Genomic DNA, 24,493 nt, shown 5'->3' on the forward strand with positions numbered 1-24,493 from the left:
AGGAAAGCAACACAGCATAAGAAAATTACAGAATGTCTTGGATAGTGTGCTGCATATATTATGTAGTTACAAAATGTCATTCTGTAACTTCTCTAGACAGCAAAAATACTTGGTTTTTCAGTAATATGTAATCAATTTCATTAGTTAGAATAATAAAAATATTATTGTTATTTGGAATAATTATATGCCAATTTTACTGTCATTACACTTGTTTCTATAGATCTTTTTCCAGGTTGATGGAGTTATTGTAGTGTGCAGTAGGGCTAAAGAGGTTTTTCAAAGGCAAATGCTTGTGTGCATATTCAATGATACTTTAAATTTTTCAGAGAAAATGGCCAGAGGAAGGCTGGGATGACACAACCATTGAACTGTTTCTGACGGACTTGGCACAGATGGACAGCAACAACTTTCCAGGAAATTGTGGCATTGGGGAAAGAGAAGCTAGGATTGCATCAGGTAATAAAATAGATTAGTGTAAATGCACAACTGCAACAGAATTATCACCCCCCTCTCCCAATCCATATCTTATTTAATGTAAAAAAAAAAAATCTCATTCATTTTGTAATTGATATACTGGATTGTTTGTTTGGTATTTTGTTTGCATGTTTTTGCACTGGGGAAGGAGATTATTTTTCTTACACGTAAAAAGCAGAAGGAGTCAAAATCTTTGAAGTGCTATTGAAACTTTAGATGTCACATGAAATTTTGGATCAATCATTCTCATTTTCCAGAGGGTGCTAGTGCCCATCACTGGATATGCCTATGTATCCACAGACACCTCCTGTAAGGTGTTATCTTGTGTGCGACATACAACACCTTTAAAAGGGCAGCAACAATAGTACATCTTGATGAGCAGGAACAGAGCCTCAATACTCATGATTAGATTCAGAATGCTTACGTTGAAATCGAAACCAAATAAATGAGCAGATTTGAACCCGAAACGAATATTTTGATATGTGTGAATGAGTAAAATTGTCTTTATCTTCTTTGTAGTATTAGTTACTGAAAATTTTAGTCGGGATAAATGTGATGGAATACTTACGTTATTGTAGTATTGTATTTTTGTTTGTTTAATTGTTCAAGATTTTGCGGGTTAAGTGCTAGAAGAGACACAGGCTGAACTTCACCCATGAATAAAGAAATTCAAATTCTAAAGAAGCACACGGAAAGAGCATGCATGCAAACAGAGGCTTGTAAAAACAATAGTTATGAAAAGCAATTAAAAAATATAATGCCAGCACACAAGACGAAGTGTGGAGTTAGATGACACCGAAGCCAGTTTTATATGTTGTGAAGTAATTTTTTAAATTTTTCTATTTTTTTCCATGTAGCACTAGTCGCTCGTCGCCATTACCGATTGGGGCATGGAATTGGCCGATCTGGTGACCTTGGAGAAGTCCAACCCAAAGCGGCAGGTTCCAGCTTGATGAACAAACTGACGAATTCCTTAGTTCTCGATGTCATCAGGTTTTCAGGTAGGATGTGTTCAGTTTTTCCAAGTATTTTTTTACACTTTAAAAAGTACTATTTTCAATGTAATGCTTAGAGGCATGCATATTTTGTTTTTTACGAAAACACGAAATGTGAAATAACACATTGTAATGTTAATTTTTTATGTTTCTGAAAGGTGTGAGGTGCATTTTGTCACCCTGTTTTGTCACAAATTAATGCGAAATGAACTGCAAAATGCGAAATAGACTCAAACATGAAATTTAGAGTTTATTTACCAATGCTGGACTTTCTGAAGTCAGAATTATCCTGAGAGTTATGGAATTGATGGAAAATTGGTTAATTCTGCTGTAAATATATAGGAATAAACTTAATATTCTGGTAACGTCATAAACATGGCTATTAGAAGGGATATGTTTATTTTGTGTAGCAAGTGCAGTTTTTAAATCAAATTTGGTATTATATTCACATTTTTAAAACAAAAATGTCATTTTATATAATGCTTTTTAACCCGAAATTGACTCTGTTTTTGTACCGAAATGTTGCTTTTATATTCACCAAAAATATGTGCCTGTAGCTAATGCTATTTTTTCTCAACTATATTCTTTTCATGGGTCATCTTGCACTGTGATGGTGCAGGTCTCAATGTTTCCGCTATGGACTGTATATTGCAGGCTAGCGAAAGTCTGGCATCGGGACTCTTGGCCAGTATAATCCTCTGTGGGGGCTTGTGTGTCTGTGATGGTTCTTTCATCCATTCATCTTATCATCCAGCCCCTTCTTCACGATTAGCCAAAAGTGGCAGAAAACAAAGTAAAGTAAATCAGATCGAGTACTCAGGTTTCCTCTAACTCCCATTTCTGGTGTTGATAAGATTTGTATGGAGATACACAAATCAACGAGAAAGTTCAAGTGTACATACATAGATAAAGATGTTTTCTCAGGATATGAGCAAGGTGATTTCCGGATAGGCTTTGTGTTGGCAAGAGTTGGCTTTCTAGGTGCGTAGATCTTCATATCTTCAAATCCGCTGTATAGGTGTATGAAATATTTCTTGGAAGTTTTCCTCGTGACGAATAATAATGTTTTCTTGGGATACAGCCTGGCTATGTTTATGGTTTTTCTTAGGAATGAGATGGCCAGAATTAATAACTAGCAAGGTGCTATGAAGAATGAAGAATAAAACCAGACACACGATATGGAAATAAATAGCCAAAATATAGCAAAAAAAGAAACAGGCTTAAATTGGAACTCTCAAAGTACCAGGTGAAGTGAAAGACCCATACATCTGGAGAAGCACTCTACAAGGAGATGAAACATACGCCAAAGCAGTACTCGAAAAATCTTCTTCAGAGCTAGGTGCCAGGAAACAACCTACTAGCAATTGTGTATAGTATAAAAAGCTGAGTCGGCTTCCATGGCAGAGTGGTTAACACATCGTGCTACAATGTCAGGGGTCCCAGGTTCGAATCCCAGCCTGGGCATGGATGTTTGCAAGTGTCCATTTGTCAATTTCATCATATCACTCATCCCCATCTTTGCAAATTAGCCAAAGATGGCAAAAAAGCAAAGTAAAATAAAGCAAATCAATGAAAAATCAACCAGTCTATAAGATGAGCATCACCATATTCAAAACTTCGCTAAATCATGTCAGAAATCGGAAAATGGGGATTGGGGGACAAAGAGAAATTGTTACGATTTTATGGAATGTTTCACAACATTGACAAAAAAAAATCATTTGCTAACATACGCTGTACTGCAATTTGAACTTAGAATTTTCAAAATTTCATACATGCAAACTTAAAAAAACGGCAATATTACAGCAAAAGATCACAGTCGCCAGACTGAAATTTTTAGTCACCTTGGCAGCCTGGCGACCAGAATTTTTCGAGACCTGAGCCAAAGTACATACAATACATGCTTAAAATTGGAAGGATTAGTTGTTTAATATATGTTTACTTGATTTAAATATGTATACACATTTATGAGCACTTTGTGATCATTAGTGAATGTACATTATCTGCACCTTAGTAGTTAATTGTTATCCATAACATATCTCTTTGTATTGGCTGTCTTGTTCTGTAATATTACTGTAGGGACTGTAGTCAATTACAAACAACCATCTTAATATGCTGGCAGGAAAAACTTCATTCATCTTATTGTGGTTCAGGAAGCTGCAGGATTCTTGTCAGGCATTCATATTGTCATTAAGTGTGGATATTTACCAAGGTGTGCACATCCGAAGCTTCAGTGGGTATGTGAATGTACTATATGCTATTGGCACTTATTTGCACCATATTTGAGAGGGAGTTCTATGGTGCTAATTTCAGCTTTTCCAAAAAACAAGAAAATGTCATAGTTGTATATTCTCATTGTCCATAAGTCACATGGCTTCAGCAAGGGATTATTCTTAATTACCACACATGCTCGCACAGTGTTTGTGAAAGATTTGTCGTGAAACTCACTGCTTGCTTTTCACATAGTTAGGGTTACATTGAACATAAGCTCATAATATAAACCTTAACTTGCGCTTGAAATGGAAATTGCTAGCTAAAGGGGGGGAGGGGGGAATGTTTGGTTGAGGCTTGGGGGTATACTGCTTTGGTTTAACATGGTGACAATGCGACATCTGAGGGGATGCTTTGCGAAAATGTTGCTAACATGGGGATACCATCCCCTTCATCCCCCCTCACTTTGACCACTGCATTATCTTAACCAATACACCGAATTTGCTTCTTTGTACAAATAGCATTTAACTTAGTTCAAAATTCTTTCCTTTTTCATATTTTTTTAAAAATAAATTGTGTGAATAAACTAAGAAACATGTTTCTGTCATATGGTTACATATTCAATTTCTTCGTGGAATGTCCACTAAATATTGGTATTGGTAAATGTCATATCTGTACTTTATCAGTATTTACAAAAATCACATTGGATCATACCTTGAAATTATACGTATTTAATATACAGATGGTGAACAAAATAATGAAAACACCTATAGAGAAGAATGTTAATCAGCAGTACGATAGGCAGTGTAGTACGTATTTGTGCATGCAATGGGCCAGATGTAGGTGAAGACCTCTCGGAATTTCAACTAGGGCTGATTGTAGGAGAGCGATTATTAGTCACAAGAATACCATTAGGTGTATCGAGAGCAACAGTGTCCAAGGTGATGACGGCACACACGACTCATTGCAAGACATCGTCAGTGAAGTATAATAGGGGACGAAAACCCATCCTTTGTGATCAGGAAGAACATTGAAGAGGATTGCCTCAAAGAACCATCTAGCTAATGCGACACCAAGTGACGTCCAAACTCAATGAGCATCTCGAACAACCTATTTCTACAATCACAGTCCGACGCGAGCTTCACAACCTGAACATCCGCAGCCAGGTAGCAATCACCAAACCTCTGATCACCGCCAAAAACGTATTAGCATGACGGAAATGGTGCCGGGACCATGGGACATGGACCGACAATGATTGGAAGAGAGTAATTTGGTCTGATGAGTTAGCCTTCACCTTGTTTCCCACATCACGTCGGGTTTATGTATGGTGGGTGCCCAAAGAGACTTATGCTGCCTCCGTCCTACAGTTAAACTTGGAAGTGGCTCTGTGATGGTGTGGGCTGCAATTTCATGGTATGCCATTAGTCCTATTATTACTCTCAACGGACGATGTACGACCAAGGATTATATGTGGATATTTTAGGTGGGCAAGTGCATCCTATGGTACAGATGTTGTTCCCTAACAAGGACGCCATCTTCGAAGATGACAATGCCCTAATTCACAATGCTGGCTCTGTTCAGGCATGGTTTGAAGAACATGTGGATGAACTTCAAAACTTTCCGTGGCTTGAACATTATCAAACATCTGCGGTCCATTTTAGAGAAGCGAGTCTGGTGCAGCTATCCTCCGCCATCATTGCTGGCGGAACTATGCTTCACTGCACGACGAACGGTTCAGAATTCCTCTTGAAACAATACACGAGTTGTATGCATCCATTCCACGAGCCAGCCCACATGGCAGAGTGGTTAGCACATCATGCTATGATGCCAGGGGTCCCAGGTTTAAATCCTGGCCTGGGCATGTATGTTTGTGAGTGTCCATTCAATAATTTCACCATACCATCACTCATCCCTATCTTCGCAAATTAGCCAAAAGTGGCACAAAAAGTGAAGTAATGACTCATGGCTGTACGATGTACTAGAGGTGGTCCAACGCCATATTAAGCAAGGTCAGTAAGGCATTTCCATTATTTTGATCACTATCTGTACATTGAGAATATACAGGCACCTCATTGCAGTGTATCTAAAAATCGAGAATAACCTGTAATGGGTGTGGATGATATAGGCAATTCATCTTTACTCTTGCCATGACCTAGCACATGGCGGACTCTCAATCTTGTTACTAAAGTTTCCAGGTTCAAGTGTAGGACTGTGTGGTTGTGAGTGTCCCTTCATCAATTTAATTTAATCATTACTCATCATCATCTAGATTAGCCAAAGTGGCAGAAAAATAATGCTAAATAACAAAAATGCAAATAAAACTCAGTTGAGTCCCAGTGTAGGCATGGGTGTTCTTTTGTGATTGTCACGTCAATTTCCTTTAAACATCATGTATCCACATTATAGCAATTAGCCAAAAGCAGCAGAGCAGTAGTGCCAAATATAAGATATAATTACATGTTTTGGGGAATGGTAAACCCCATGAGGTATTAAAATACCTGTAACATAATTCCATCCTGCACCGTGGCCATGCAGTCTAAGGTGCAAGATTTGGGCTCTGACTACGGGACGTGCGAAGGTTCGAGTCTCTCAGGGGAAGGTTTAACAACTTTTCTGTAGATTTCTACCTGTGTATGGGACCGGTGGCCATTCGCTATCATGAGGAAACTGGGAAACTACGAATGAGTAGCATAACCCAGTCATAGAAAGCCTACGACAACGACTGGGAGTTTGTCGTGCTGACCACACGTCACTCCGTAAGTAGCTGGATTGGATTATCTCCAACTTCTGGTGCAGTTCGTAAGTAGGTACTGGTGCTCACGGGCTGTTATGCCACGAGTAATTTTTATTATTATTTATAATAATAATTCCATTACTTTCCATGGGTATTGTCACAAATTAATAGAACAATTACACTGGGGAACAGTGAAATTGCGGCACAGTGTTTGAGAGCTAATTTAGGGCGATTTCATGCTGCTGAATAATGATATAATAATATATTTCCTGAATTGGCTCTAATTTATGAAATAAATGCAACTAAACCAAAATGGCGGAAACATAAGACATACATATAAATGAACTTTCAACAACAATTTAATATTTATTTTTGTGATTACAATCATTATTATAAAAATAAATTGATATAGGCCTATGATCATATTAATTACGAAAATATGTACACAATGAAGTAACAAACTATGTGAAACGTTTTCTATACGATTTCCTGCTGTATTGCTTTTTAGGACAATCCCTCTGTAAGCTCCAACAGTAGTCGGCCATCATGTGGCGATCCCACCGTCCCTGGTACCTTTATTCCATTATCCTTATACTCTGATGGAACCTTTCTCTCTGTCTTCACTAAAATCACCAAGGTTCTCAGGGAATCTGTCAATGTGGCTATGTAGAAAATGTATTATCACACTCGTATTACCTCCCAATTTCTCAAAATTTTTCAACATATTACCAACTATATCGCGGTAGTTTTCTCCTCTGTAATTCCCCAAAAAGTTTTTGACGACGGACACAAAGCTCAGCCAGGTCTCAGATTCGATGTAAGACATGTAAGTTGTAAAATTGGCATCATTTATAAGTGTACGAATATGTGGTCCGTCAAAGATTCCTGCTTTCAATTTTTCAATACTTAGTCCTGGAAAAGTGTGGCATATATATTTTAAACAATCACCACTTGTATCTAAGGCCTTGACAAACTGTTTTATCAACCCAAGTTTAATATGCAGTGGCGGAAGGATGATTTTGTCCCTATCTATCAGCGGTTCATGAATTATATTAGCTTTTCCCACTGTAATATTTTCCCTTGGGGGCCAAACTTTTATCCACTTTTATCACTTTCGTTTTTATTGTCACTAGCACTTTCATCTGATATCTCAACGTCATCGTCGATATTTTGCGAAAAGGTACATACAGGTAGAGGTAAATTTTCACTGTGCTGTATTGGCGGCTTTGCTGACTCTACATTAGCGTACACCAAATTACACTTTTTGAATCTATTCATGCCTTTAACATTCACAGCACAAAAATAGCAATCATTAACATGATTTTTTGGTTCACTCCATGTCATGGGCACTCCAAATTTGAGTCCTTCGTCCGCCTTGGCCTCAATAACGAAGTGATTCCAAACAAGTTTTGCAAACTATGTGTGAGACCCATTTTATATTTTGTTGTCCCAGATTTTTGGCAAAATAAGCCTGATACAAATATCTCACTATATCCGTGATATTTCTTCTCTGTGATGGTAGACAATATATTCCACATATATAGCAAAAAAACATTTGGGTTATTGAAACACTTACTACGTGAGGAACTCATATTTCCAATGTATTCACATTAAACGCATTTCGCTTAGTTATACTACAAAATTCAACATCAAGAGATATATTGCCTAGTAATGATTCATAAGTTGCCTAGCAACAATTTACAAATAAATAAATAAGTTTCTTAATGGGAATTTCATCCCATTATCAAATTTTGATATTACCGAGAAAAGCGTGGAGTAATTTTACCTCCTACATTTTCCATAGTGTGTTTATTTTTATAACTGGAGTCAATTCAACTGAAACAATCATACAATTGGCAATTACAGCTGTTTCGTGTGTTGAAACTGTTATTAAACTTTATGCCACAAAATAAAATCTTTTTTTTGTTCCCCAGTGTTATAAATCAAATTTGTGGGTTGTGTAAGTATATACCATATCAGGACTGGACATTCAGTTAAAAGTGCAATTTGAAGTAATGAGATGTCTCCTCACCAGTTATCATATCTGGAACTCTTTATCACTTCAAATTGAGGGTCCAGTCTGTGTATAAAATAAACTTAGTCAGACATATAATTAATCCTTTAACTGTAAGTGCAGTAGTAATGATAGTAATGCTGTTTTTATTTTGTAGGTGTCAAGACAACAGCTGGATGTTTTGTAGTTCCCATGGCAACAGGAATGAGTCTTGTACTTTGTATGCTTACAATTAAACAGCAGAGGCCGCAGGCGAAATATGTTTTGTGGACCAGGATAGACCAGAAAACGTGTTTCAAGTGTATAATTACTGCAGGTAAGTTGGGCATGTTGCCTTCATTGGAGGCTTGTTAAAGGTCCAAGAATTTTAAATAAATTCAATTCCGGTCCAGGAGAGAAAATCAGCAAGTGTAAATGGTTTCTGGACCGTAAAGAACTTTTTTATCTGCAAAGTATTTCAATTCAGTCCAGGACCCTTTTTTCCGGATCAATTAAAATAGGGCCCAGATTCCGTATTGAAATGAAACAATACTCAACTTGGAAAGATTTTAAATTGTGCGACAAAAAAGGTCCCGGTCCTGTTACGGAACCCTATAGAACCCGTTATAATGTGTGGGTTCCTGAATCTCAGGGTTGTTGAAGATCCGGGAATTGTAAATAAATTCAATTCCCATGTGGGAGAGAAAATCAGCAAGTGTAAATGGGTTTTGGCCCGTAAAGAACTTTTTTTATGTTTAAATTATTTCAATTCGGTCCAGGAACCTTTTTTTGGGATGAATTTAAATGCGGTCCGGGAACCTTTTCCCGAATTAATTTTTAATATATTTGGTCTAGGAATTAATTCGTGCGGTTGTTACGCACACATTAAAGCTGTAGTTCAAACACAAAATACATAAATACCTTAAGAGAAATATTGTCCATCGCGAGCCACCACGTTCGTCCATCTGTCAGGCAAGTTACGGATTCCGTGGCGAAAGAAGTCCTCATCCTTTGAAGCGATCCAGTCAGAGACCCATTTTTCGATATCTTCTGAAGAAGTGAACCGCTGTCCAATCAAATCGTTATTCATGCAATCGAACAAGTAGTAGTCCGAAGGAGCAACGTCTGGTGAATACGGCGGGTGGGGTAAAACTTCCCACCCGACATTTTCTAAATAGGTTTTGACTGGTTTTGTGACATGTGGGCGAGCGTTATCATGTTGAAAAATAAGTTTATCATGTCTGTTCTCCCATTCTGGTCGTTTCCTGGTCAGAGCTTGCTTCAAACGCATTAATTGTCGTCGATAACGTTCTCCATTAATAGTTTCACCCGGTTGCAGCAGCTCATAGTACACCACACCTTTCATATCCCACCATATGCACAGCATAACCTTTGCACAGTGAATATCTTGTTTCGGTTGTGATGAACCTGGTTCACCTAGGCCTTTTTTCGTTTCAGGTTCTCGTAATGGATCCACTTCTCATCGCCAGTAACAATGCGATGCAAAAACCCCTTTCTTTTCTGTCTTTGAAGCAGCAATTCACAAATGTTTTTTCGTCTTTCAACGTCTCTGTCTTTCAATTCATGTGGAACCCAATGTGACATCTTTTGAATCATTCCCATGGCTTTGAGACGTTTGGAAACTGTTGTTTGATCAACGCCTAATGCTTCTGCAAGTTCTTCCTGCGTTTGACACGAATCCTGATCGAGCAATGCTCTCAATTCTTCGTCTTCAAATTTTTTTGGCTGTCCAGGTCACTCTTGGTCTTCCAGGCCGAAATCACCACTTCTAAACCATGCAAACCACTTCTGACACCTTCGCTCAGCTAGCGCATGGTCACCATACACTTCCACCAAAATACGATGACTTTCGGTAACACTTTTCTGCATGTTAAAATAATGAAGCAGAACACCCCGCAAAAACAGTTTATCTGGCACGAACTGCACCATGTTCAGTTGACTACAAAATGCTGTTGTTGACGCGTCAATCAACTGCCCTATACTACGAACGATGCGCGCTGACAGGAGTTTTCAACGCATGTGTGGCTACACGGAACTGTGGGACGATACTCTCGTTACGCCATCTCTTGTCCAGGTGCACGAATTAATTCCTAGACCAAATAGTCCAGGAACCTATTTTCCAGATCAGTTTAAATACGGTCCATGATCTTTTTTTTTCAATGAAACAATACACAACTTGGACCGAATTTATAGTGTGTGAGAAAGAAGGTTCCAGTCCTGTAGCGGAATCCAATAGAATGCATTAGGATTTGTCGGTTCTTGAACCTTGAACAACTCTGCTTCATTGTGCTAAGACACATACTTTATGTTAGCAATTCCCAAACTTTTTCAGTTGCATAGCCAAAAGCACATACATATGATGTGCATTTTTGCGGTTTTTCAAGTTAGTAAATTGCTTGATTGCTTGATTTGGTGCTTTAAGTCCACTTTATGCACAGTAAGGCTATGTGCCTCCACCAGTATCAAACCCAGGACCCCTTGTTTACAAAGTGACAACTTTACCACTGCACCATCAGGGAGGCACTCAAGTTAGTAAATATTTTATTGCATTAAAATATTTAGTAGGAACCTACCACCCAGCTCCTTGACAGATTATATGGGGTGTTCGCCACTGATAGTAGATATTACATAAGAGGCATTTTCTTATTTCATTTTCATTATCTAGCATTTAATGTGCTTAAGAGGTAGGAATTCTTCAGATGATTGGTTTTTAGTTAAATTTCTCTGTGGAATTAATCAAAGTATTGGTTCATCCATAATATTATATTTTTGTTCCAATGATGATCTAATTTAGAAGGAAATGCATGAATTAATTTAAGAAATAAACATTTTGTTTATTTATTAGTTTGCAAAGTTATTACATTATTTGAAAGGGTAAACATTGGTAATAGGATATTTGACAAATGTCCTCCACAATTCATTTGACACTTTCTAATTCTTTTCACATAATTCTTTATCACTTTTTCGCATACCTGTGGCTCAATGCCACCGATAACTCTTCGAATTTCGGTTTTCAATTCAGGAATCGTTCTTATTTTTGCAGAATAAACTTTCAACTTAATGAATCCCCAGAGGAGAAAATTGCACAGTGTGAGGTCGCACAGTTGTCGTTTGGGGTCGCTTCTCCTATTGAAAGTGTCAGGTAATTTGCCCACAGTCTCGGTGAAACATTCTCCGTACACTACAGTCCCACTTAACAGAATTTGATGGGACCAATGATGCTTCGGTTGAACGAAAATTCGGTTAAACCGGAATAAAGTTTTTTTGATATACGTACAGTATGTAGATTTCATTACATGCAGTATTTTGATATACAGTACATATGTATTTCAGTGTGTGGGCACAAACAAAAACTTACAATAATACATAGTCATTTTACTCAAGAACATTAATTACAGTTACATTAAGGATTTGGTAGAAAAAGCCGTACAACTAAAACAATAAAGTTTAATTCAGCTTGTGAAAAAAAATTGATATTTTCTTTTGCTTAAGATTAGACGAACGATAAATGCCTCCAGTTATTATTATTTTTTTTTTTGCATTGTCACAACAACTCGCTTTCTCTTTTCTGTCATAATCACTGCCAATCACCAAAAAAGATTCACTCACTGAACACTAACTCCACGCCATAAAACTACATACAGTATAATGCTCACTAACAGTAAGATTTCAGGCGCACCAAACTGAATTACAAATCTCAACTGGCAGGTGTCTTTTGTCCTTGAGCGTACAGCACAGTACGCTTGCTAAAAATAGACAGGGATGGGGGAGTGGGTGAGAACTGCCAACGCATCGTAACAATGAACTTACTCTTTGATAACTAACTATTAGACCAAAACAAAGACAAAAGTTCATGGTGGTTGCGGTAAACGCGGTTTAAAATTACTTACGTGAAATTTAGAAGATTTCGTACTTTGAAATTAATAGGATTGAACCATTAAAATTGTGCAACGCGGAAGTACGAAATCTTCTAAATTTCACGTAAGTAAAGACAAAAGTGTTTCGTCAGTGCTCCCGCGTAAAACACGGTCGTGCACGAGTAACGGCTCTTTTTAGCGATTCGTTGGTTGTTTGCTACTACATGTGACCTCACAGAATGCTGCTAACCCTGCAGGGGAAAAATGGCTCACAATTTAAAAACTGTGTTAATTTTTTCACACTCTTTATATATTACTAATTGTGCATTACTGCTATAATGTGTATTCCTTGCAGGTCTGGAACCAGTCGTCATCGAAATGTACCCTGTAGGAGATGAGCTACGAACTGACCTTACATCACTGGAAAACCAAATAGTAACTCTTGGTCCACAAAACATTGCCTGCATACTCACCACCACAAGCTGCTTCGCTCCTCGTGCCAGCGACTCTTTAGAACAAGTGGCCATCATGTGCAGCAGATATGACGTACCGCATCTAGTCAACAATGCTTACGGTCTTCAAAGTTCTCGGTGTATGCATCTTATTCAAGAAGCAGCAAGGTGCGCTAAATATCAACTATGTTTATATCATTATTATTTTAGGACCCTTTCTTAACACGTTGACTGCCACAATAGAAAAAAAAATCCCAGAGGCCCATGATGTTTTATTTCGAGAATATAATAAAAACGTGGAAAGCAATATGTTTCTTGATGATCAGATGAAAAAATTGTTATTTTTAATTATTTTATAGGGATGGGACCGATTAATCCGTACTCTATCGGTATCGGCCGATATAGGCATATCGGTTTATCGGTAAAATTACCAATTATTTTACCGATCCGATATATGAATAAATATCTTGTAAAATTTTGCCATTTTGTTGGAATTTTTATGGATAATCTCGATGCCCTACTTTTTAAAAAAGTAATTGTCTAAATATTCAACTTCTTTTGCACTGCAGTCACCTCAAAACACATATTTATTAAGGAGATCAATGAACATTTCAGGTTCTTCATAGACCATTTCTAATTTTATATCGGATCGGTAGAATATCGGTTATCGGTACCAGTAAATTTTATATTGGTACTTTATCGGTATCGGCCTAAATTTCATATCGGCCAATCCGTATTATTTTATATACGTGAGAATTTGCAACTCATGCAGCACTAGAATCAATTATTATGCTGTATGTGAGATATACGAGGGTCATTCGGAATGTCACTTCCATTTTGGTATAGAAGAAACACCAGGACATTGTGAGAGTTTTTATTATATACAACTGAAAGAGGCAACTCTAAGCTATTTTTCTACATAAGCACTGTTTCTGTTGAGATACTTATCATATCGGCGAACAAGGTTTACAATACCCATGTCAAAGAAATCATATCGGCAAACAAGATTTGCAATACCCATGTCAAAGAAATCTGCCTCTTGTGCATTCAGTCATGTAGTAACACTGTCCTTGAGCTCCTGGTCATTGTTGAAGCGCTGTGCCCCTAGCCACTTCTTCATTTGTGGAGAGAGGTGATAATCGCTGGGGCCCAAATTTGGGCTGTAAGTAGGGTGGTGAAACAATTCCCACTGAAAATGTTGGAGAAGGTCCTTGGTTCGAGCAGCAGTATGCGGGCGAGCGTTCATGCATGAGCACAATGCGAGAACTCAACATGCACATCAAGGTTTCACAATACACTTGGGCATTGTTTGTTGTGCCTTGTTCCAGGAACTCCACCAACAGTATCCCTTTTCTGTCCCAAAACACAGTTGCTCAAGGACATTGTCACTGCAAGGCCGAATGCACAGGCGGCAGATTTCTTTGGCGTGGGTATTGTAAACCTTGTTTGCCGAAATGATAACTGTCTCAACAGAAACGGTGCTTATTTACAAATATAGCTTAGAATTGTTTCTTTCAGTTGTATATAATAAAATCTCTTAACCATGTCCTGATGTTTCTTTTATACCCAAACAAAAGTTACTTTCTGAATGACCCTCGTATTTAGCTCACAGCATATTTATTGTTTTTTCGAGCATCATTATTGTTTTTTTCTGAGCATTGAGTCTTTGTTATTTTTAACATGACTCTGCCATACACTATTGTATCAATATTGTTTGAGGAGCTGGCCAGCAATAATTCAAGGCCAATCGTACAATCAGAGAAACTTGAAAAAGTTCACGAGTGAAAATATTTTTTTGTATACTTGTCAGATTTAAGTGGAATTTAAAGTAAAAAATAAATATAAGTGAAGTTATTGTACATCTATTCATTTGATCCACGCTTATTAAATTGTTTGTATTAATTGTAACAATAACAGCATCACTAAGTAAGATTTTCATGAGGCATTCCAAATTTTCTCCACGGGGCTACTCTTCACGTAACATGTATGTCAAAGCATGGTAGTGTGAGTTGCCTGTGCACCAAAAGGCTCCAAGGTAAAGTGACATGCGAGTTATGCTTCATGAGGCCACGGGCGTAAAACTAGCATGAGTTAAATACAACCCACGTGGCAGTTAACATGTTAAGTTTCATTAGCTTGAAAGCCTATCATTTCTATGGTGAATGAAGTATGGATGAGACAATTAGTGGTATCACCTGGTATAGCCATTTTAGTGGGTAAGTTTATGGATAAAATTGTTGATAATTTTACTGGTCTGAATTGGGTCTATCCTGGAATTGAATGCAAAATGTTAGTTGAGATTTTTTTACTGTGGTTTACGTGTATATATTTTTTTTTCTACAGGAAGGGCAGAGTGGATGCCTTTGTACAGAGCACAGACAAAAATTTTCTAGTCCCTGTTGGTGGTGCAATAGTTGCTGGTTTTGAGAAAAGCTTTGTGGAGAGAGTTGCAAGAATGTACCCTGGTGAGTAAATTGTAGAATTTTATTATTGAGTCATTTTTCACAGGTTGGAACAAGTTCTCATTCGACAGCTGTCTCAGGACCAAGAATTAGGGTTGGTTCAAAAAATAATGGCCAATTTTGAACCACAACTTTGAAATGGTATAACTTGGTTCAAACTTACTGTAATAAATCAAAATGAAGACCATTATAATCAACACACTTTTGCCAATGAGAAACAAGTTTATTTATTTCGGTAGCATAAAATTCTGGGCTTCTGTAGTCGATGAACTCTCAAAAGGGGTTTCGACAGCTTCCTGGTTGTTGAAGGATTTCTCTCGTAGGGAGTTGTTGAGATGGTTGAAGTAGTGGTAGTCAATTGGTGACAGGTCCGGTGAGTATTGTGGGTGAGGCAAAGTTCCATAGTCCAATTCGTTCTGTTTCTGCAGGGTTGGTTGTGCGACGTGCTGTCGAGCATTGTCATGTCGAATGATTGGCATTTTCTATTGACAATACCTCTCTGCTGTGATGGTTTCGCCGGGATAGTTGTAGTCGATGATGCCGGCAGCAGACCATTCACCATGACCTTCTTTTGAACCAATTTTGGCTTTGGAGATCATTTAGAGCTTTGTTGGGCTCCAACCATTGTATTGAACCTCGTCGATTGCCTTATAGGTTACATTTTTCGTCACATGTAACAATTCAATTTGAGAAATAGGTCATTATTGTTATGCAAAAGAGCACAGAGCACACTTCAAAATGGCATTTTTTTATTCTCATATATTCGTGCCTCACGACCTCGTGCCACTTAGAATTTTTTCACCTTCCCAGGTTTTTTTTTCAAATGGTGCACAATGGTCGATTCATTAACACCGAATTATTCTGCAACCACTTCTGTTGTTTTGAGTGGGCCAGCTTCGCTTATCACCTTCATTTGTTTTTTGTGAACTTCCAATGGATGCCCACAGCCTTCATCTTCGTGACTTGTGTGACTGGTAAGGAATTTTTCGAACCACCTGTGCATCGTACGATGAAAAATGCTTCTCTCACCCTACACTTTGGTAACATTTTGAGTTGCTTCTGCGGGTCTGCGACCAAGTTTGAACTTATGAATCAAAAACATGTGCATTTCTTGCTTCGACAGCATCATTGTAACTATACTAGTGTTAGGAAAACTATAAGACAGATCGATTAAGCAATAAATAAACTTTAAAATGATATGTAACATGCAATACAATCAATGAGATGTATGAGCAGAAATTATTTGCAAAACACAAAGTGAAACAATTTGGCCATTATTTTTGCCTCAACCTGATACTTTCAGTGATTGAAATCATAATCTCACCACGGTGAGATAAGGTGTTTGATAAAGACTTTTACATATTTTTTCATTCAAGAAATTTGCTTTGTGAACAATATTTCAAGTGTTTATCTCGAATGAAACAGAAGGACCTGTTGTTGCTTAATTTTCTTTCCTTCAGCTGCAAAGTGTACAAAGAATTGGTTTCTATGCATTGCTTAGTGGCATAAGAAGGGGGAAGGTTGTAGAGGTATATTACATGCTCTCACATTTTTGGGGAGGGTGCAATACCTAGAGCCACATATTTATGGTAAATAAAAAATGAACATATTGGTACAAATACCGGGCATATTTCGGTATCAAAAGCGGTATATAAAATGACATATCGATTAAAAATGGTGAATAAAACCAAAATTTGATTTTAAAACTTCTTATTACACAAAATTAACATTTCACTTGTAATAGCACATTTATATAGTTATACATAGAGGCACATTTTTTTGGTAAATAAAAAAGCAAAATTTCAGTATAAAAACAGAGTCAATTTCGGGTTCAAAAGCGGTAAATAAAATAAAATTTCGCTGTTATAGCGGTGAAAAAGCGGTATATAAAATGACATTTTGGTTTTGAAAATGTGAATATAATCCCAAATTTGATTTAAAAACTGCACTATTACACAAAATAAACATAACCCTTCTAATAGCAGATTAAATCATTACCAGAATATTAAGTTTATTCTTGTATAAAGGGGTATATTTTTGCTTCTCATATATTTACAACAGAATTAATCAATTTTCCGTGAATTGCATAACTCACAGGATACTTCAGACTTCAGAAAGTGTCACGTCGGTTTATAAACGGTAAATTTCGTGTTTAAGAGTCTATTTCGCATTTTGCAGTTCATTTCGCATCATTTCGTGACAAAAACAGGGTAGAAAAATGCATCTCACACCTTTCAGAAACATGAAAAATTAACATTACAATGTGTTATTTCACATTTAGTGTTTTCGTCAAAAACGAAATATGCATGCCTGTAGTTATACAGTATTATGTTTATTCCTGTGTAAAGGAGTCCATTTTTCTTCTCAAATATTTACATCAGAATTTATCAATTTTATGTAATTTGCATAACTCGCAGGATAATGCAGACCTCAGAAGGTGCCATGTCGAAATAAACTCTAAATTTTGTTACATGCTAGCCCCTCACACCTTTCAAAAGCATGAAATATGACACATTTCGTGTTTTCATCAAAAATGAAATTGCATGCTCCTATCCAAAATAATGAATCTCAATTGGACTCGCTGAAACACTTTAAAAAAAATTGTTAAAAACTTGCATTTATTTCTCAAGTGAAAAGTGACAAAAGGCTGAGAATGGACTGGATTCTGTGTCATCCTTTCATGCAGCCATATATTGTCAGTTTGCCATGAAACATTTGATTCTCTGATGGTGTTGAAAATTTGTTTCAACATGCAGACAGGCTGCCTATTATTAGGTAAAAAGGACCAGTTTTGGCATATACTTACTTCGTTCTATAGCTTTCACCCCATCATGTGGCTTCCTCAGGAGACAGGACAAGAATCTCGTGAGTGAAATGATGGCATGTGGTATAAGTTACGCCTTAGCCTTATCTAAGCTGCCTTTTGGATTTGTAATCTAGAAAAGTCTTCGAGTGGAATGCTTGTGACCAAAATTGTGGGATATTCTTAAATATCCCCTTAAAATTAAATACGGTTCTGAATCTGGGTACCCAGTTTTCAGTTCAAGATGCTAATTTTAGGTTCCAATTATTCTGAGTATCAGATTTCCAGCTCTGTATCTAAGCCAAGCGTGAAGTCAACCTTGCAGCAGGTTTTCGCATATGTAATTCCAAACGTGCGTGCAAGAATATAGTTCCACTGAGACGGGTTCTATTCCGATACAACTGCATACTTGCAAGAAAACAGTTATTTAATTTGTAATATACAGACAAAATAATACATCCATTAGCAGGTATGGACTTAATTGGTTGCAATCATTGTGCAGACGAACTTAGAACCGCAGATTCGCCAACTGCAATGTGTATTGCGTTGAAGAGACACTGAAACTTTAGAGCGAGTCGAGCGAGACTGAATGTGTTGCAGAACGCGTGGAATCGGTGATACCAGTGTTGCACATCCCACTATTTTAACCCTATGTTTATTGTAGAGCGGTGAGAATGGCTGAATCTCCTGTTCAGCGTGCGGTTTTACCTGAATGTTATTTTGGGCTTCATCCGAAGGGAAATGCTCTTCAAAGTCAAGCAAGTTGTTTTAAATGCATAATCCTCCTTGCGGCAACAAGATCAAAGTAAAACAGGGCGTCAGGTGAATGTGCGCACAAATTGTATCACGGGTCTTGAATGATTTGCGGTTTGAGTTTAGCAAGAGGAAACGATTGTTTGTTGTTTGACGACAAAAGAATCTCCGCGGTATTAAAAGATATTGCAGTGAGGAGAAACATGTTTATTATTTGGACGAGACGTCCTTCAACTCGGTGAGTGGGGGAAGGGGGAATAAAACATGGAAGGATACCACCATGCAAAACCACCGCCAGGGCTGAAGAAACCGACAAAGAGGGGAAGGGGGAGGCTTATTGTTTCACCCACTGGCGGCAATGAAAGCTTTGTTGAAGGCGCATATTTACTGTTCCTCGCAAAGAAAGGGTGATTATCAGCAAGAAATGGACAGACCAAGATTTGAATCCTGGTTTAGTGAAGTGATTTATAAATTGAAACCAGAGTAATAGCAGCAGACAATGCACCTGATTGTATATATCACTAATAACAAATCATGCTTTTTGGTGCTATAACTTGAATTGCATGTGTCTTACAGGGACGGACGGATGTATTGCGGACGAAGCAACCACGTTCTTCATAAATGTATTTCTTTCTAAACCAAAAACAATAATTTGTCATTAAATTCAAGAGGGGCCTATTGTTTTTTACTTTTATCTCCGTTTATTTTTCGTTTTGTGTGCTCGAAATATACACACATGCTCTCATGTTTAGAAGTTATTTCACTCTTATATTAAGTAATGACACATTTATTAAATAATATATGCGCAGAAAGTACTAAAATTTTATGTTTCAGGAGACAAAGAGAAGCAAAAATACATTCCACTTGACATGCATGCGGGTTTTGATGTGTTGTGCGGTTGGCAATACTGTGGATTTTCTCAGTGCCTGCGATGTAAGCAGTTCGGCGGTTGAGGAAAGACTGGCACGGAAGATTCCGAGCTCAGTTCTCGTGCGGATTGATACATAAAACCTGCTGCAAACTTAGCCTGACGCGCGGCTTAGGTACCTGATTTTTTGTTTTGGATCTGGGTACAGTTTTTACCACGCCCAGATCTCAATATTTTTGGAACTGATTAAACTGGATCCAAAAATTTCTGGCCACCCATTGATAATACACTTATGGATTCCTCCCAGTCCTGAAAGCTTAATATGGACATCACTGCTCTTGATACTACTCTTCACCTCCATGCTGTGATGCCAGGGTCCCAGGTTCGAATCCAAACCTGGGTGTGGGTGTCCTTTGTGTGTGTTCCTTCATTAATTTCATCATGTCGTCATTCACTCTCATCATCGTAATTAGCCGAAAGTGGCAAGAAAGTGACACAAAATAACAAAAAACAAAATCATCTCTTTTTTCACCTCCTTCAAGAATGTCTGTTCAGGAATATAACAGAATTTGTCATATGCATCAAGTCTGGTCATTTGTAACAAATATGTGTTTCATGTGTGCCATATATCATTTTGATCAATGTGTCAATGCGTCATGTATACATAGTTGATTTCTGAAAATATACTAATTAATCCAAGTTTTGAGGTACACTCTGTAGCCTCCTTAAACTCGAAGGTGTCTGGTTGCAGCAATACAAGCCTTCCATCTGTCCTATACTGGTCAAGATCAATCCAATTCTTTCCATTCTTGCCGATTTCCTTTAGGTCCATCTCAACGTTATCCCTCCATCTTCGTCTTGGCTTCCTGCAGGTCTCTTACCATCAGGTTTCCCAACAAGAATCCTGTAAACTCTTCTTTCCTCTCCCATTCGTGCCACATGGCCTGCCCACCTAAGTCGTCTTGATTTAATTATTCTAATAATATCTGGACATGAATACAAATTATGTAGTTCTAAATTATGTAACCTTCTCCACTCACCTGTCTTCTCATCCATTTTAGGTCCAAATAAAGTAAATGTATAAGAAATGTAAAAAGTTATGAAATTTAGTGGTTGGAATCTTACAGGTGTTAAATATGTTTAGGCAAGAATATTCTAAAGTTTTTAACCTTGAAATTTGACGAAAATATCTCAGAAAAGTGGAATTTCACTTTGTTGCTTGTTATTTCACCTTGTTGCTAAAATAATAGTTTAAATTTTTATTTAAGCATTTAGTGTGAATACAATGTGTGTGGACAGACTTTTTTTTTTTTTACATTTCTTTCTCTTTTTAGGCCGAGCATCTGCTAGTCCCTCGATGGATGTTTTCATAACACTCCTCTCACTTGGTGTAAATGGCTACAAAAATTTAATATCACAGAGGAAGGAAATGTACTCATATTTGAAAGAAGAACTAACGAAAGTTGCCCTCAAGCATGGCGAAAGACTTCTGGAGACTAAAAACAATCCTATATCAATAGGTAAGATCTTAAGCTTCTGTAATATGCGTTTGCATAAAAAAGATCAATGATTTTAATCCTTCCAAGGTGCTAAACTGCAAATTTAATTTCCTATTTTGTTCAATGAAATGCTTGTTTCTCTGATGGTATAACAATTTTTTTAAAATACATCCTGTCCTAAAATGATTTAATGTTCCTTATTTGTAGGGTAGGGTACAAGGACAAAGCTTACATGAGAGTATACAACAACTCAACAAGTTTTTGTAGTGTATCTTGTAAGTGTTCAATGTGAGCACCTTTCGTGACACGGCACACATCAATCTTTTCGTGACACGGCACACATCAATCTGGTAGTCCAATTCATCCCAAACATGGGCCCGACCCTGTGGCCGAGTGATTAGCACATCGCGCTGCGACGCCAAGGGTCCCGGGTTCGAATCCCGGTCGGGCTTGGTTGTTTGTGAATGTCCATTCATCAATTTCATCATTTCATCACTCATCCCCATCTTCGCAAATTAGCAAATAAACAATCAATCAATCATCCCAAACATGGGTCAGCCTGAATTTGCAAGGTTTGGTTCTGCTGTTTCAGTTCAGCGAACTTTTCGACAGCAATTTGAAAGTGATCCTCCATCCGAAAACAACATTCGCCGATGGTTTAATAAGTTTGAAACAACTTTTAAGTTTCAATCTATTACTCCAGACATGCTGATCCATGTTATTCTGGTGATTACGTATGCCAGCAAGATAAGCCACTCGCCCCTCTGTCACAAAGAAGTTTATGTGTACCTACATCAATCACGTGCTTCCATGATGTTTGATAGGATACGTACAGCTTAACATGAGAAGAATGCCCCTGCCAAATTCACGAACTAAAGTGCACAGTCAATTGTTTTCTCCTCTTGCTTCCCCTTCTCTCGTGCTTGGGTGTTACACTTGCTCTCAACCCCTGATTTTCACTTATAAATATGTCATAGTGTAATGAAATTTGCTATGGACTTAAGTTGGTGTATGAGAAGTATGGTGATGTCACAGCGAGTGTTGTGGTCGCCATTATCTTTAATGCATGCCTGCACACGTTGTTTCCAGTTTCTTCACCAAATATCGAATGGAAGACTTTGCAGGTGGTTTCCGGACCCCAAACTGTGTAATAAATTGTTACTTGCATGCCTTTATTGACTGTTTTCTTGCGAACATTAAACACATGCTGTTCCACTGAGTACCGACTCATAACTGTACTTAATCACGAACCACGGTTTGTAAGCATGAACTTTCAACCAAACCCGAACAGTGGTGGTTCACAACATCAGGGCCAAGAACTCAGACTGAAAGCACACGTCTGTATGATTGGCATTTAATGGCAGAATATCCCAGATGCACACACATGCCCACGCAAGGACTACAGATACTGTGGCACCATCTCTAATGATGTCATCATGCTTCTCATACATCAAGGTATGTCTGTAGCAAATCTCATTACATTATGATCAATAGTTTGATTTTTATATGCAAAAATCAGGGCCAAAAGTGAGTGAAACACCATGTTCAATGCCATAGGTTCACTCTTGTCTTGGTCAAGCTGTACGAAAAATTGACACTGCCTTCACTCCATGGCTCTCAAGATCCTCGAATTTATCACCGTGTGGTTGTTTCTTGTGGGGTGCACATCAAGGACAAAATGTTCATGCCACTTATACCCCATGGCCTCAGCAACAGTGACATCTGAAATGTTGTGTAGAATCTGGCAGGAGATCAGCTGTTACATTGATGTTTTTTGTGTCACACTGGCTGCTCACATTGCGGCACTATAACATACTGTCAGGATTGTAAACCTTGGACAGCTTGTGCATCATCCAAGCCATAAAACATCACCTTATGGACCATGGCATTTGAATAATAAATTGTTGAAGAGACATACTGTGTGTGTGTGTGTGTTTGTTTGTTTGTTTGGAGGGGTTCATTTTTAATCTACCCTAGTGTGTTGTAATGACCCCATTAAAAATCAGAATGTTATGGCAGCCTTAAATTGTCTGTGACTACACCACGGTTGACAATCACATGCACATATTAAGGAATATACGAGGGTAGGTCATTAAATAGGAATTTTATTCTAAACTTCATGGAACAAAGTTTAAATATGGAGACAATTGTAGTCAGGGGAGAGTGCATGAATGGGTGGAAAGATTTAATGACGGAAGACGAATTGTTGGTGATGAACACGGGAGTGGGAGGCCAGTTTGCATGGCAACTGAGGTAGTTAGACAGCAGATTGACCAGCAAATCCTTTAATTTAGTACACTCTCCCCTGACTTAAACAATTGTCTCCATACCGAACCTACATTCTGCTGTAGATTTCAGCAAGTTTCATTCCCTCTGACCACAAAAAAACGAATAACACTTCGTTGCTATTCTACGGTGCAAGTCAACAGTGAAGCGGCCATGTTGTACGAGCTACTGCGCAGGCACATACTGCTCGATCATCACAACACCTTTATGGCATGTTGCTATGGAACCATTCTTAGTCCAGGAAATACAAATTTTTGTTGTGCATAAATCTCCATGAAGTTTAAAATAAAATTCCTGTTATTTAATGACTTCCCCATGCAATTCTTGAAACAACTTAGAACTTTTTTATTGATTATCCTGAACTAAAGAAATAAGTAAATGATAAAATTCAACATGTACATGATACAGTTTTCTTGATAATTTTGTAATAGGGCTTAGTCGATAGCAGTGGTATCGGTTCTAATTTATTAACCGATACTTTTTCAGTGTTTTGATCTTTCACAGGGTTTGCAAAAATGTCACACGATTCTAATTATTCTGGAAATTAGGTAAAATCCGAAGTTTTTTTATTTTTATTTTGCAACAGTTTTGTGTGAAGAACTGGATTTTGTGATCATACAAGTGCTGTAAAAATATGATGTAATTCTTGTACAGTTTAAAGTAAAACTCATTGGTAAATGCATGCATATTTTTATTCATTGTCCTAAACTATAGAAAATGGCAACTCTTCACATTCAACATCTGGGTGACACATTCTTCTTTCTCTTCTAGCTATGACCCTTAGCACACTGTCTGGAACGGACCCCAAGTCTCTGACTATGCTTGGCTCCATGCTTTTCCTTCGTTGCGTGTCGGGAACACGTGTTATCACGGGGCAGGACGTCAAAGAAGTTGCTGGTCATAAGTTTGTTGGTAAGTAATACAATTTATTATTATTAAAATATAACAAATGTAATATTTTTTTTCTTATCTTTTCTCGTTATTTCATAATTTATGTTTTCTTTGATGTGGATTCCAGATGTTATCTGTTCTAGTTGCTGTATTTAATTTTTTTTTGTTTTCATTTGCTGTATCTCATTGGTTAGGTT

General features: G+C 37.7%; 1 protein-coding gene across 3 annotated transcripts in view; it reads left to right on the forward strand.

The window, feature by feature from the left end:
* The window catches only part of SecS (Sec synthetase), a 51,381-nt gene that overhangs the window by 20,749 nt on the left and 6,139 nt on the right, over window positions 1-24,493 (forward strand). For all 3 annotated transcript variants that reach the window (XM_083142687.1, XM_083142688.1, XM_083142689.1), the window contains exons 3-9: window positions 327-456; window positions 1,332-1,475; window positions 8,583-8,741; window positions 12,638-12,902; window positions 15,078-15,199; window positions 20,955-21,140; window positions 24,177-24,317. In XM_083142687.1, the coding sequence (XP_082998813.1) occupies window positions 327-456; window positions 1,332-1,475; window positions 8,583-8,741; window positions 12,638-12,902; window positions 15,078-15,199; window positions 20,955-21,140; window positions 24,177-24,317 (1,147 nt within the window). The remainder of the gene's footprint in view (window positions 1-326; window positions 457-1,331; window positions 1,476-8,582; window positions 8,742-12,637; window positions 12,903-15,077; window positions 15,200-20,954; window positions 21,141-24,176; window positions 24,318-24,493) is intronic.

Source organism: Lepisma saccharinum, chromosome 21 (genome assembly GCF_977018435.1).
Source record: "Lepisma saccharinum chromosome 21, izLepSacc3.1, whole genome shotgun sequence".
Taxonomy (NCBI): Eukaryota; Metazoa; Arthropoda; class Insecta; order Zygentoma; family Lepismatidae; genus Lepisma; species Lepisma saccharinum.